Raw genomic sequence first — 15,600 nt, 5'->3', positions numbered from 1 at the left:
GCTCTCAACGTCTGAGAATCGACTTAGATTTACTACTTGCATTATTATGCACTACCTAGATTCGGTCATTGACCAGGCTTTGGAGGAAGCAAGCTGCTCCTTAAGCCTAAGGTTAAAAAAAAAAAAAATCAATGAAGTCAGGCCTCTGTAATGGGCTAATACTATTCCGGGATTGGATTAGTATCTTTAAAGCCAGGTGTCTAGCTTGACCGGATTCTCCTCCATGAAGCCTGATCGTAATTTTGAGCACTGAAATAGACTGCACTGTGGGGTAGCTGATACTTGACCGTGGCCTTTGGCACTGTGTCTCTATTAGGACTGCTGTATCATCACTGCCTGCAGCCACACTGGCTGCCATTCAGGTAGGACTGGATGTGATGCCAATGGCATAAAGAGATGGGGGTGGTGTGCGTGTGCATGTCTGTGTGCTTTCAGGGACGGCTGGGGGCTTGTTCATGTAAAATGTGAGTGAAAGCAGCAGAGCCGACTCATATTTTTAAGTAAAAACGGTATAATTTAAGAAAGCAGTGTTGTTTTCGTCAACGATGACGATGACGAAATCATTTCGTTGACGCCACTTTTTTTCATGACGATAACGAGACGATGACGAGATAAAAATGGCTCGTTGATGACTAAAACATGACGAGACGTGTGTGAGTTTTCGTTGACGAGACGAGAATAGACGAAAATGTTAGTGGGTGGTCCGTCAGACGTTTAAAATGCATGACATTTCCGCTTATTGTGCATGCCAATTAAAACTTAAAAAGTATCTGACGCTATGGCAAGCCGTTTTAGCATTAAATACTCTTTGCTATAATAGTATGGCAAGCCGTTTTAGCATTCCATCCTTGTTTGTCTTTTATGTTCTAAAACATTCCTTCATTATTGTAATTATTGGTGAAAATAGTCGATCCGGAAGCTCACATTGTGTTGAACTATAGATCTGCTATTTTCAGAACTTATAAGTGACACTACCCAACAGCAAAATACTTACTGACCTACATTAATTTGTTAAAAGACTACTTTTTCCCCTTTTTTTGACTAAAACTAGACTAAAACCTTTTTGACTTTTCGTCGACTAAAACTAGACTAAAACCTTTTTGACTTTTTGTCGACTAAAATTGGACTAAAACTATCACACATAGAAGTGACTAAAATTTGACTAAAACTAAGAAGCATTTTAGTCCAAAAGACTAAGACTAAGACTAAATCTAAGATGGTTGTCAAAAACAACACTGTAAGAAAGGCTGTTTTGTAGTTGTACGCAAAATACCAACCCAAACACATCGATACACAACACCATATAAAGTCTGGACACACTTGACTGAAATAATGATTTCCTTATAAAAGTGTTCACCCAAAAATGAAAATTCAGTCATTAATTACTCACCCTCATGTTGTTCCAAACCGTTTATCTTCGGAACACAAATTAAGATATTTGTGATGAAATCCGAGAGCTTTCTGACCCTGCATAGACAGCAACGCAACTGACACTTTAAGGACCAGAAAGGTAGTAAGGACATCAATGAAATAGTCCACGTGACATCAGTGGTTCAACCATAATGTTATAAAGCTACGAGAATACTTTTTGTACACAAAGATAATGATTTTATACAACAATTTCTTCCCTTCTGTGTCAGTCTTCGCCACCCGTTCACAAGAGTACTGTGACGCATGCGTGTTAGTGTCGCTTCAATGCGGTAGTTGTGTTGCTGTCTATACAGGGTCAGAAAGCTCTCAATTTCATCAAAAATATTATCATTTGTGTTGTGAATATGAACAAAGGTCTTACTGGTTTAAAAACGACATGAGACAATTAATGACAGAACATTCATTTTTGGGTGAACTAAGCCTTTAAATACAAGAAAATGCATGTCTATGTCTTGAATTTCTTTATAAAACCTCTCAGTGTACATGCAAATTCTTTCATGAAAACCAGGATACATCTTCCTACTTCCTACACTGAAGAAGCTAAAACACAGTACAAGTTAAGCTTTGATTTGCTTAACATTTTTAGCTCCTAACTGATTCCAATTGTAGTTTTTTTTCACAGCTTAGGGGACAAAATAGTAATATAAAATGTAGCAAAGATATATTTATATATATATATATATATATATGAAGAGTTCAGATGCAAAATACTCTAAGTGCCATCTGAAATGTTCTTCTAAAATGAGCATTTTTCTCAGGCTCCTGTGTGTAGGTTCAGTAATTTCACTTTTATGGCAGTGAACAGGTTCGTTTCATTGTCATTAAAGTGAAAAAACTGAACATAAACATAGGAGCCTGAGAAAAGAAGAAACTTTTGCATCTGAACTCTTTATATATACACTACCAGTCAAAAGTTTGGACACACTTCCTTATTCTCTTTAATGGGGAAGTGTGTCAAAACTTTTGACTGGTAGTGTATTTATTAAATATATATAAAATATTATTATTATTAATAATACACAAACGCAACCACATAATTTAAAATATAATTATTATACCATTAGAACTAATCCATAATTATGTAATTATTAATACTTATATATAATTATATATACAGTGGTGGCCAAAATTATTAGAACACTAGTATTTTCACCAGCCAAAAATTGTTTTAAGTCAGTTATTATTATATCTTTTGCTGTAGTGTGCCAGTAGAAAATATAAGTTTATATTTCCAAACATTTAATTTGCTATTAATTGTAATAATCCAGTGAGATTTGCACAAGGAGTCTGACAACAGCCAGTGCTCCACACAGAGATCTGATCTGATCATCATCAAATCTGTCTGGAATTATATGAAGAAACAGAACAAACTAAACCAGAAGAACTGTGGCAACATCTCCAAGATGCTTCAAGAAACCTACCTGCAAAGCTACAATACTGTTAAAAGTTTTAGGCACTGTAGAAATGAGGATGAGGATGCTGTCAAAAAAATAATGTCATAACTAGATTTAAATCAACATTTGGCGGGACCATTCTTTGCGTTTGCCCTAGGTGCACTTGCGCATAGTTTTTCAGCTAGTTTTGCTCTCTTGAAGCATCCTAGAGACATTGCAGTTTTTCTGGATTTAGTGGATTTAGACTGGATGATAATTAGATCAGATTTCTGTGTGGAGCACTGGCCATGTCAGACTGCTTGTGCAATAAAAATCTTACTGGATTATTACAATTAATGGCAAAATAAATGTTTGGAAATGAAAAGTGATATTTCCTACTGACACACTACAGCAAAAGATAGTAATAACTGACTTTGCAGGATTCATTGTTTCACAAAGCAGTGATCTATGGTGTTTCTTCACAGTTATGTCAGGCTTGTGGTTCAGATTACACATGAAAGGAGAAAAGAGAGGATTGGACTGAAGACCATAACAATAAGAGCGGGTGTAATTACAACACATCTCTATAGACTGACCAGCGGATGACACTGACCTACAAACTCCGGGGTACCAAAGATGTTTTTGAAATCGTTGCCAAAATCGATCTTGTGGGCCAGGCCAAAGTCAATGAGCTTAATGCGCGGGTGAGGCACACTCCGTTTCAACAGCATGATGTTCTCCGGCTGAGAGAGAGATGAGAACAGAGAACGAATTAGAGGGAGAATGCAAAAGAGAGAATCAGAGGAACTAATGATAGGTACAGAACAAAAACACAGCAGGAGTGAGAGAGTGACAGAGAGAGAGAGTGAGAGAGAGAGTAGGAAATCTGCCATAACACATGGAAATCACATGCAAAGCTACAGAAACATTCACTAGAAAGCGCAGGCATATTTCAGCCAGGCAGTAACAGATCCCTGCCTGGACATTCCATAGAAACAATACTTCCTTCACTGGGCTTTTTTCATGCACGGACTAATCTCTTAAAAGCTCCAATGACTTCAAAATATTTAACAGAAATGTTGTGTGGATGACTGCTCTGAAAGCAGTGGATCTAATTACATAAAACGTGGTTGCTGGAGTAACACAGAGGATTAGATATAAAATACTAATAATGAGCAACTCAATGACAGCTTGACTATTTTATTCTGTAGGTCACAGTTAAGTTCGTTAATGTGAATGTTGGCTGCTTTGAAGTTCATTTTTCAGTTAGACTGGTTATTCAGGTTAAGGGTTTTTTGTGGGAGGTAAAACTCAATCTACATCTGAAAGTTTCAAAACAGAGACTACTAGAATATTAATGCAATTCTGCAATAAAATTACATAGGGGAAAAATAACTGCATTTTTGACCATCCTAGCTCTGCGATGTCTAGCAATTATGTAAAGGGTGAAAATAAGTGGATAACCAGCAGGGAGGATAAAAGCACCCCGAATGATTTGTTGTGGCTGGTTCACAGCGCATTAGGGTGAAACTCAAACATGTCTCAGTACCTTCAGGTCAAAGTGGGCAATCTGTTTGGAGTGTAGGTAACTGACGCCATCCAAGATCTGCTTGAGGAACTCGGTGGCCTCCTCTTCACTCAGTGACTCTTTTTCAGCAAGAAAGTCAAAGAGTTCCCCTCCTGCCACACTGTATAGAAAGAGGACAGATGTTGACAGTAGAGCTAGTTAGTTGATAACCTTCATTTAATCAGGATAAAAATAATAGAGAATTAATCACAAGAGTGACTTGGCAGCAAAGAACACAATAGCAAGCTAAAATCTGCAACGATTTTTGCATTTGCAATTTAAATATCAGCCACTGAATAGAAACATTAAAAAAGGTAACTTTAACTTTATATTTTTAAGATATAAACTTGCAGTTCTGACCTCTTTCTCAGAATTACTCGCAACTGAAAGTAAAAACTCATAATTCCGAGATTTAAACTCACAATTCTGAGAAAGACAGTAAGAACTGTGAGATATAAAGTCTCAATTTTGCCTTTATAACACGCAATTGCGAGTTTATACCTCAGAATTCGGAAACAAAAATGGCAGAATTTCAAGACAGAAACTCGCGTTTGTGAGGAAAAAAGTAGAATTTTGAGTTTTTATCTTGCCTTTATAACACGCAATTGTGAGTTTATATCTTAAAATTCTGAAAAAAGCAAAATCGCAAGACAGAAACTCACGTTTGTGAGGAAAAAAATAGAATTTTAAGTTTTTAAAAATTTTCGAAAAAAAAAAAGTCAGAATTGCGAGTTTGTATTAGACAATTCTGAGAAAAAATGTGATATAAACTCCCAATTCTGAGAAAAAAAGTCAAAATTGAGAGTCTGTATCTCGCTATTTTGACTTTTTTTTCCTCAAAATTGCTAGTTTAAACTCTTCTAAGAAATAAAGTCAAAACTGCAAGTTTATATCTTGCAATTCTTAATTTCTCTTAATAGCGAACTTATTAGCAATTCTGAGAAAAAAAAATTGTATTACGCGCATCTGAGAAAAAATTCAGAAAGTCAATATTGGACTTTATAACTCACAATTGTGAGTTTATATCTCAATTCTGAAAAAAATACAGAATTTTGAGAAAAAAGACAGAATTGCAAAATAGAAACTCACATTAGCAAGAAAAACAGTTGAATTGTGAGTACATATTGCAATTCTGACTTTGTTTATATATAGAGTTTATATCTCGCTATTCTGACATTATAACTCGAAATGGCGAGATTGAAACTCTCAATTGTAAAAAATAAATAAATCACAATTCTAAAATAAAAATAAATATCAAAATAAATTTTAAAAATGTAACTTCCTGTAGGTGGGAATCAGAAACCATTCACTCAATGAGAAAAAGAGACCAATAAAATGACCTGAGAATGAATTCTTAAAAAAGAGATGACTGTAGTGTAATAATAATTAAAAAAAATGAATAAAAACAAAATTCACACAGTGAGTCTAGCTTATTTAACCGAAGAACCAGCCTCTCTAATGTTTCTGAGTGATTCACATTTTGGCAGAAATGGCTGTTGGCAGTGCTATAATCATGGTTTCTGGGAAAGGACCAACAGGATCCGGGCATATATTTATTCAGCAGAAGGAAGCTGCAACCCAGCTGCATGCTGATGACATGATAACACTTGCTGCTAATGGTGAGGTTGAGCAAGTGCAGCGACGAGCCACCCAGCTGCAAAAACACCGGCGGCAGATACGTTTCTATTACCTTCACAGAACAGAAAGAAAAACACCAGCCCCCACCCTGAACAACACAAGTCTCGCAATCAGCTTTTTGACTCGTCTAGTCCTCATTACAGCTTGTTCTGGCAAAGAACCAGCCACCTAATCAAGAAGAGACCATCTGATCGACATGTACAGCAACAAACCGCCATTTAGAGGGGGATATCCATAAAACAAATTAAGCTACATTAAACTAAATTGGTTCTTCCTCAAAAGCACTCACTGTATCAACCTGCTACCTTGTAAACACGACTTTGTTTCTAGACAAATTGATAAAAAGCCCTGTTTTCACTTTTGGCAGTTACATAGTGCCAGCCAATCAGATTTCAGTCAGCGCTCGACATTTTTGTATGCCTCAGACAATCAATGAACGGACTGTGGGTGGTGCCATCTGAGACTAAAACACAACAACTAACACTATAGATTGTAACATCTCACTTCACAATTTAACAAGGTTTTGAGAGGACGCCAAATGACCTGAAAATGAAACTTGGCCTTCAGTTCCGAGGTCAGGATTGTGCGGTTATGTCCCTAAGCAACTCCAGATGCCTCAGTTTGTAAACAAAATAGCTTCACTGATAAGTAACGTGTAACAAATATGAGCTCAGAACATAGCTGCAGGGACGTCCTTTGTCACACGGCATGAAGAAGCAAAGAAAACCAGTTGGGTAAGAAGACACTTCAAGAGGTTCTGAGGAAAGACACTTCCTTCACATAATCTACGTCTAACAAAACAATTCTGCTGAAAATGTTGAGGTTTAACATTCCACACACTTATTCCGTTAACACATTTGTCTTGTGCACTTACTGTATTTACTAAATCCTGAAATATCAAATTATAAAGCTCCTTAAAATAATTGCACATTTCAAAACCTCTTAATCATTATGTTCAGATAATGAGGAATTACACACAATGTAACGACGAGTGACTCAGTGACTTAATTATCTTTAAATGTGTCCTTTGGGTCAGACTTTAAGTTACTTGCGATGTTAGACTTCATGTTGGTTTTCAAGCTAGACTGGTTACTCTAGGAAGTGATTCTTTAAGCACAACAGGGTAATACTACATCCTAGTAACATTGCATAGCACCAGAGTGCAACACTTTTTTAGCAGCCTTGGTTCATGTAGGCATCCAGCTATTACAGTAAAATGCAGAAAGAAATGTTTATCTGATAAAACATGAAGACAATTAGCACACGATTGCAACAGTATATGGTTTATCTGTGTTCTTCAAGCCATCTCAGGTATTTTAATAGGGATATGTATTTATAAGATAATGCTAATTGTCTTTATCACTTTATAGAATATTATAAAATAATATAATTTCTGTCTCACGCTGTGGTAAGAATTAGTTCACAGAAGGAAGTTATTTAAAACACTCATTTAGAGTAAAAATATGTTATTCTCAAAAATTGATGTACTTTGACACTGGGATTTTGACCTTTTCGAGTCTGACTGACAGGCGATCTGACCAATCAATATGCAGAATTTGTAATTCTTCCCCAAAAACAACCTAAATAGGAGAGTTAGATTAATGTCAGAAGTCTATAACATAACTCTAATGTTCATTCATATTTATTTCACGCTATAACACGTAATAAAGAGATAATCTGTTCATATGGCGCTTAAACAGAGTCAACTGCATTCTCACTCAAAAATACATTGCAGAGCAAAGAAGACACTGACAACGTGCCGACAGAAAAGCACAGCAGGTTAGTTTTGGCGTTAAAGCTTTCAAATTTGGAATTTTTTTTAAAGAAGGGAATGTATGCATTACATAACTCTTTAAAGCATTCAAACTGGATTGGCGGTTATTAAACATTTAAGAACAATAGTTATTTTTAGCCGTGGGCGGCTGTCTCTGTCTTTAAGGGTTAAAGTCTCAGCTTTCAAATGTTGTCATTTTTTTTAAGAAATTCAAACAATGTCACTTCGCTCGCTGTAGCACCTCTGTTTTACAATTTCAATCAATCTCTTCCTGCTAGTTATAGCATGAAATACACATGAATAAACATAAAATGGTATGTTGTCTCTACAGCGGAAACATGTCAATACACCATTTTCAAGTTTTACTCTAGTGATGTTAATCTATCAACTTTGGTGTCTGGTTTGTCGGACGAAATGGCAATCTGACCAAATTATTCTTTTCAGACAGCCAACCCAAACAAGAGAGTTAGATTAAAGGGATAGTTCACCCAAAAATGAAAATTTGATGTTTATCTGCTTACCCCCAATGCATCCAAGATGTAGGTTACTTTGTTTCCTCAGAAAAACACAAACGAAGATTTTTAACGAAAACCGGTGCAGTCTGCCAGCCTTATCATTGACCTGGATGGGCACCAGACCTTTAAAAGTAAACAAAAACATGCACAGACAAATCCAAATTACACCCCGCGGCTCGTGATAATACATTGATGTCCTAAGACACGAAACGATCGGTTTTTGTGAGAAACTGAACAGTATTTATATCATTTTTTACCTTTGATACAAAGCCACGTCCATCTGTCATGTGCACGAGTTTGGCATCAGTCACGTCAAATGAGCACGCGCTCTGGCGTAGAATACGCAAACGCCGTAGGCGATCTGTCGCATGTATACGACACTCATTGTTTACACAGTGCACAGAGATTGTGTGTATATCGGCTATTCAAAATGGTAATTACTTGCGCGTATCCTGATTCTTTAAACCGATTTAAAGCTAAAAGATTACGTTAGTTTGCGCAAACTCATCCGGGACTTTTCACTGATTTCCCCTTACGACGTTTGCGTATACTACGCCAGAGCGCGTGCTAATGTGACGTGACTGATGCACATGACAGATGGACGTGGCTGTGTATCAAAGGTAAAAAATGATATAAATACTGTTCAGTTTCTCACAAAAACCAATCGTTTCGTGTCTTAGGACATCAATGTATTATCACGAGCCGCGGGGTGTAATTTGGATTTGTCTGTGCATGTTTTTGTTTACTTTTAAAGGTCTGGTGCCCATCCACGTCAATGATAAGGCTGGCAGACTGCACCGGTTTTCGTTAAAAATCTTCGTTTGTGTTTTTCTGAGGAAACAAAGTAACCTACATCTTGGATGCATTGGGGGTAAGCAGATAAACATCAAATTTTCATTTTTGGGTGAACTATCCCTTTAATGTCAGTGGACTATAACATAACTGTATTGTTCATTCATGTATATTTAATGCTAGAACTAGTAGTAAAGAGGAAGAGATGATCATTTCATGTGCCACTTAAACTGAGGCGATTGCGTTCTCATGCCACACATCAGCACTAGGTCAAAAATACACTGACAATGCACAATAAGATAAGACAGAGCAGGTTACTTACAATATTAAACAGAGTCTCAGCTTTCAAATTTGGTCATTTTTAAAGAAATTCAAACAATGAATATCTTTTTTAGTGCTCTTTAATCTGACAAATCACTGAAGCGCCTTAGTTCTAGCAGTTCAAGTGTGAATCGATCGCTTCCTGCTAGTTACAGCATGAAAAAACATGAATGAACATTAGATAGTATGTTGTCTCTACAGCAGAAAGATGTCAGTACACCATTTTCACCTTTGACTCTACTCATGTTAATTTATTAACTTTTCTGTCTGGTTTGTTTGTTGGACAAAACTACGATCTGACCAAATTATTCTTTGCTGACAAACAACCCAAACAGGGGAGTTAGAATAATGTCAGCAGACTATAACACAATTTGAATCTTCATTCATGTTTATTTCATGCTATAACTTGTAGTAAAGAGGAAGAGATCATCGGTTTACATGCCGCTTGAACAGAGACAATTGCATTCTCATGCCACACATCATCACTCAGTCAAAAATACATCACACAGCAAAGAGGACACTGACAACTTGCTGACAGACAAGACAGAGCAGGTTACTTATGGTATTAAACAAAGTCTCAGCTTTCAAATTTAACAAATTTTAAAGAAATTCAAACAATACATATTATTTTTGAGGCTTTCTTTTTTAAATTAACTTATTTTCACAAATACAAAAAAAAAAAAAAACAGAAAAAAAACATTTCTGAGGCTCTTTAATGTGACAGATTGCTGTAGCGCTTCAGTTCTAGCGGTTCAAGCGTGAACCGATCTCTTCCTGCTAGTTATAGCATGATATACACATGAATGAACATCAGATGGTATGCTGTCTGTACAGCGGAAAGGCGTCAATACACCATTTTCAAGTTTGACTCCACTGATGTTAATCTATTAAATTTTCTGTCTGGTTTGTTTGTTGAATAAAATGGCAGATTTGGCGTTATGATTGGTCAGATCGTCTGTCAATCAAACTCCTAGCGAAAGGTACTAAACGCCTGGTCATTGGACAGTCAGCATAGTCCAGCCCTTTTTTTAAGTCTTACGTCATAAAGAAAAGAGATGTCATTGAGAGAGGAATAGGAATATTAATGTCTTTGATTGAAGATTACAAGTACAAGTACAGGCACAGATAAATCAGTTTAAATAATACAATTGTAATTTTTGACTTAATGGTGACTTTAATATACATTTAATGTATGTAACTTATAACTTCTAAACTTTGCTTTATCATTCAAAGGTCTTTGTCTTTGTATCCTAGTATAGCACAGCCATCAATACATATCTCTGCTCTTTGAACACATTGGCAGTAGTGTATGAATGTGCACAGTACAACAGGCAAAACTGGTTCATCTACTCAATGGACTGGTTCTCCTCAACCCCCACTGTTGACCTTGCCAAGTGTTTGCTTTGTGAGTAAAGGTTGGTGCTACTGAATTTAGTGCGAAGCTCTTGAAAACTTTTTTATATATAGATTTATATACACTATAATTTTCTAGAGCTCTACAAGAGCCAGTTGTTCATGTACCACTAGTGTCTATTAGCAGTCTGTGTTCTTAGTTTTTAGAAACGGAGGCTGTTAATGATTTCATGTTTCAGTAAACGCAAGGAAAAACAATGACTCACAGCTCCAGGATGAGAATGACCTCGTTCTTGTTTTCAAACACATCGTGCAGGGTGATGACATTGGGGTGCTGGATTTCCTTCAAGATGCTGACTTCCCTCTCAATGTCCTCTTTGGAAACCCCTCGCCGACTGGATTTGCTGCGCCTTTTCTTGATAAATTTGGCTGCATATTCCACTCCAGTGCCTTTATGGCGGCATTTCTTCACCACTGCAAACTGGCCACTGAAAATGAAAAAAATAAATAAAATAAAAACAATTGTTGTCATATTAAAGCACTATTCAAGAGCCTGGCCATTCAAAGCACTTACAAAAACAGTTTAAACAATGAATAAAAATGGACCATAAATGATTATCTCAGTGCAAAAGTCTTAACATTAAGCAGAGGTTTGTTGTACAGCGTTTCAGAAAATTACATCACGCTCTAAAATTAGAGAAAAGATGAATCTTTAATGTGTTAATTTGGTTTTGCTCCTCTATAACATATTGCCAACAGGCAGGACTCCACATTCCCCTTTGACATGTTCCCATCTTAGTCTCCGTAAGTCACAACATGCGTTCTGAACCACTGCCAGAAACCAACAGTCACCCAAGCTGAACGGTTGCAAATCGCCAACAAGATCAAGTCAGGATGAGCGTCACAACCACATTTAATCACTAATTTCAAGCTGTGTAAGAACGCAAGAATTCTTTTGAATGACATAAACAAGGCCTATTACTTTAGCAGATTAAACACAAAACAGCATGATAGCTATGTTTTCCCACATGATGTAGATATTTCAGTGCTGTTCTATGGATAATATTATCAGAGTGGATAACAATGACTCCCACGCTATGCCATTCAAAAGCATCACAACAACCACGCCAGTATAATACACCGACAAGCACATTTGGCCCCCTGAAGCTTAGAACTGGATCATCTCAAAATGTCACAGCTCTGCAACATTTCTGGCCTTTTTTAATGTGGCTGTTATACAGCTGTTGGGAAGTTTCTTTTGACGGAAATAACAATCGCGTTTGGGAAAAGAAACAAAAAGCTAAACAACATGGTGAAGGAAAAGGAGTCCTTGGGATGGGGCTTTCTGATGCAAATACAACACGCAGGGCCTCTATTCTTGCCTGCTCCACCTTTTGTCACCCAGACAGCAATCAGGCCCCACAGCAACAAGAGACAGTACATTTGCATTTTATCTGGAGCCTGAAAGGTTCGGAGAAAGCAGACATCCTTCCCGCGTAATCTTAAAGAAATAGTTCGCCCAAAAAATGAGACTTCTATATGACTTCTATGTAGCACAAACTGTGAATTTCTGAAGAATGTCCTGGCCACTTCAGAGTCGGACAAGCTCCGAAATGACCAAAAAGTAAAATAAAATTTTCAAGTCATATATTGTGAAGCCATCAGAACTCTGTGTAAGAAACAGACTGAAACAAAGACCATAATTTACTGATAAACTTCACCTTTAATAGACTTTTTAAATGGATAGTTGACCAAAAAATGAAAAATCTCATCATTTACTCATCCTTGTGCATTTCAAAAGACTTTTGTGCATCATTAAAGGACAAATAAAGATTTTTAAAAATTAAACCTGACAGATTTTTGTCCCTTCAAATAGTTCACACAGACACTGTAAACGAAATCCATATAAACTAAGCAGTTTAATTCAAATAACTAATGCCAAAATATTCATTTTTGGGGTGTACTATTGCTTCAACTTCTGTAGCCTAATTATTTAGTCAGTGAGTTAAGCCCAGTCATGAACTTGATCTGTCTGATCCAAACAAGTTTTATGAATTGAGTCATCCAATTAATTAAAAAGATTTGACTGAAAATTGATTTGACTCTCATGAACTAGAGAAGCAAAAAGTGTCTAAATTTTAGTCTGTCCCTCACACAAATATATTGTATAGCTTCAGAAGACTTCTTCTAAAAGTCATATGGGTGACTTTTAGGATACTTTTTTGAGATCTTTGAGCTTGACTGCAATCGTCCTCATTTAATTCCATTACGGAAGAAAGTCATGAAGGTTTGGAACAACATTTCATTATAAAGTTATTATATTTGTTTTCTTTGTGCACAAAAAGCATTCTTATAACATTCTTATAGCTTTATAAAATTAAGGTTGAACCACTGATGTCACTTGTCCTTACTGACTTTGTGGGCCATTGCATTGCTGTCTATGCAGTAGTGTTGTCAAAAATATTGATATTTCGATAAATATCGATACTGAAATATCTGAACGGTACCAATACTAATTTCCCGAAGTATCGATACTAGCCAAACTGTCACTTTCACTTCTCCTCAAAGGCGCGTGACCGCAGTGCCTGTCTCGTCTCATTTAAGTGAAGCGAATAGAAAGGCGAGTGCGGCGCCCCCATGACCGGCTTTGTTTGATAAGGAACACAGCAGGAGTGCTATCTGGAAATATTTCAGATATGAAGCAAATAAACATGGAAAGCCAACGTACACAAGCAAGCCAATATATAAGAGTTGCTACAGAGCAGTGCTAACAAAAGGCGCTAACACCACTAATTTCGCAAAGCACCTGAAAGGATCTATATAAAGAATTTCGAGAGGTTGGTAACTGTTCTCATTTTAACATTACTAAATCATTAAATAAGATTGCCTATTATTGTTGCTGATATGAGTGTTGTCCCTTTTTTTTTTACCGTAGCTCGTTAATATAATCTGATTGAGGAATCTTAGACGAGTAAATATTTTAACTGTGGTCAAATGTAAATTAACTGCGCTTATTTAACTTTATTTTAAAAAAAAAATCATTACTTGCATGGATCGGTGATTATGAATCTGGCATTAAAATCTGTTCATCAGATAATGTTAATCTATTAACCAGCATTTATGAACGATGAGCAATGCATTTGTTACAGTTTATTTTAATCTTTGATAACCGTAGGTAATAAAAATACAACAGATCATGTTAGCTTTGGTCCAATAAAAAATATTAACAGATAGAACTTTGGATTTTAATTAGTTCATGTATTAGTAAATGATAGTTTAAATTAACTTTTAACTAAGATTAATAAATGTTTTGGAAGTATTTTTCATTGTTTGTTTAGTCATGTTAACTAATTGTTAACAAATATCTTTTACCATTAACTTAAGTTCTAAGATTAGTTAGATAGTTCAGTTAATTTTAAAAGTGTGGTCAAAAAAGAAAAAAAAAAAAATTTACGACCTACACTACCAGTTGTATTTGAACAGCAAAGAAAGTATGAAGCAAACTCAAATGAAGCTAAGAAACTGAACAGGGCTGTAGCAGTGTACATATGCATATCTCATTGTCATGTTTTAGACTTATTATATGTTATATTTATCTTTAAATTAAAAAAGAAATTTACCCCCTAATATTGTGGCAGTTTTTTTCTCTGTGGTATCGAAAATAGTATCGAATATCGATATTTTTCAAGGTATCATATCGAAGTTAGAAATTCCAGTATCGTGACAACACTACTATGCAGCATCAGAAATTCTCTCCGATTTCATTAAAAATATCTTGATAATATCTGTTCTGAAGATAAACGAAGGTCTTACGGGTTCGGAACAACATGAGGGTAAGTAATTAATGACAGAATTTAAATTTATGGGTGAGCTATCCCTTTAAGTTGTATTGTTATTTTCTGTAGACTATTATATAAAATAATAAACAAATAATATTACACAGGGTCAATTTTATAGTTCAGTAACTGAATCAAAAAAATCTTGAAAATCAAAAAAGTCATGCCTCGTGGTTCTGACAGCGTGGCTTTTGGCATTCAGGCATGTCTAAACGCTTTTGTCAGTGACACTCCTCAGTGAGAGGAGGGCATGGGTCTTCAGCTGTGCCAGTTTCCATAGCAGTGCTGGGGGCAGGGCAGCTGCAGAGGAGGGGGTCGTGTCAGCTAGAAAGAGGCCTGCGGAGCAAAACGGTCCACAGCAAACATCGTCACACATAGCCCGGCAACCAGCCGACAATAGACACGGCATGTTTTTCTCTTATACGAGTCAGGCAGTTCCCAAAGTCCTTTTCAAAGCTGTTTCTGTCAGCTCTGAATGGGAGATGGGGCAAATGTGCGTATCAAGATGTCAGTGTGGCGGGGATCTTGTGCCCCTGAAATCTGGAGCACCATGGTGATGAAGAGCCACGGCAATCACAGCGGACATTTAAGAGCTTGCCCAGAGGAAGCGCTCTTCAAAGTGGGCACAAGAAGACACTCATACAAGAAGGGTACAAGATGGGAGATTAGTGCAAGCTTCCATTATCAAGGCTGATCTGACATGGCATCCATCTAGTGTTAGGAGTGTTGTAAGTCGCCCAGGCTTTAAGAGGCCTAATTCCTGCTGCAAAAAACATCCCCCGAACCAAGACACTTTCTCCTCTACTTTTCACTGACTTCTTTATGCGCTTTGACTTTAGTCTTTTCACAGTTTGACACCAAACAAAATGTTTCCTATCAGATCTAAATAATTAAACTTGCTTTCATCATTAATGCGAACCTTCGACCAGTTCTTCTCTCTTGACACAACATGCTCCTCAGCAAAGCTCAGCTCTTTCTGCTAATAAGAGTCTTGGTCACT

At 36.6% G+C, this 15,600-nt stretch overlaps 1 protein-coding gene across 1 annotated transcript in view; it reads right to left on the bottom strand.

The window, feature by feature from the left end:
* Nucleotides 1-15,600, bottom strand: part of dapk1 (death-associated protein kinase 1) — a 97,248-nt gene that overhangs the window by 53,945 nt on the left and 27,703 nt on the right. The window contains exons 3-5 of the mRNA XM_073840229.1: nucleotides 11,031-11,252; nucleotides 4,354-4,492; nucleotides 3,418-3,547 (exon numbers count right to left, since the gene is read on the bottom strand). Coding sequence (XP_073696330.1) covers nucleotides 3,418-3,547; nucleotides 4,354-4,492; nucleotides 11,031-11,252 — 491 coding nt within the window. The remainder of the gene's footprint in view (nucleotides 1-3,417; nucleotides 3,548-4,353; nucleotides 4,493-11,030; nucleotides 11,253-15,600) is intronic.

Source organism: Garra rufa, chromosome 5 (genome assembly GCF_049309525.1).
Source record: "Garra rufa chromosome 5, GarRuf1.0, whole genome shotgun sequence".
NCBI classification, from domain to species: domain Eukaryota; kingdom Metazoa; phylum Chordata; class Actinopteri; order Cypriniformes; family Cyprinidae; genus Garra; species Garra rufa.
This window is presented reverse-complemented; position numbering and strand designations above follow the sequence as displayed.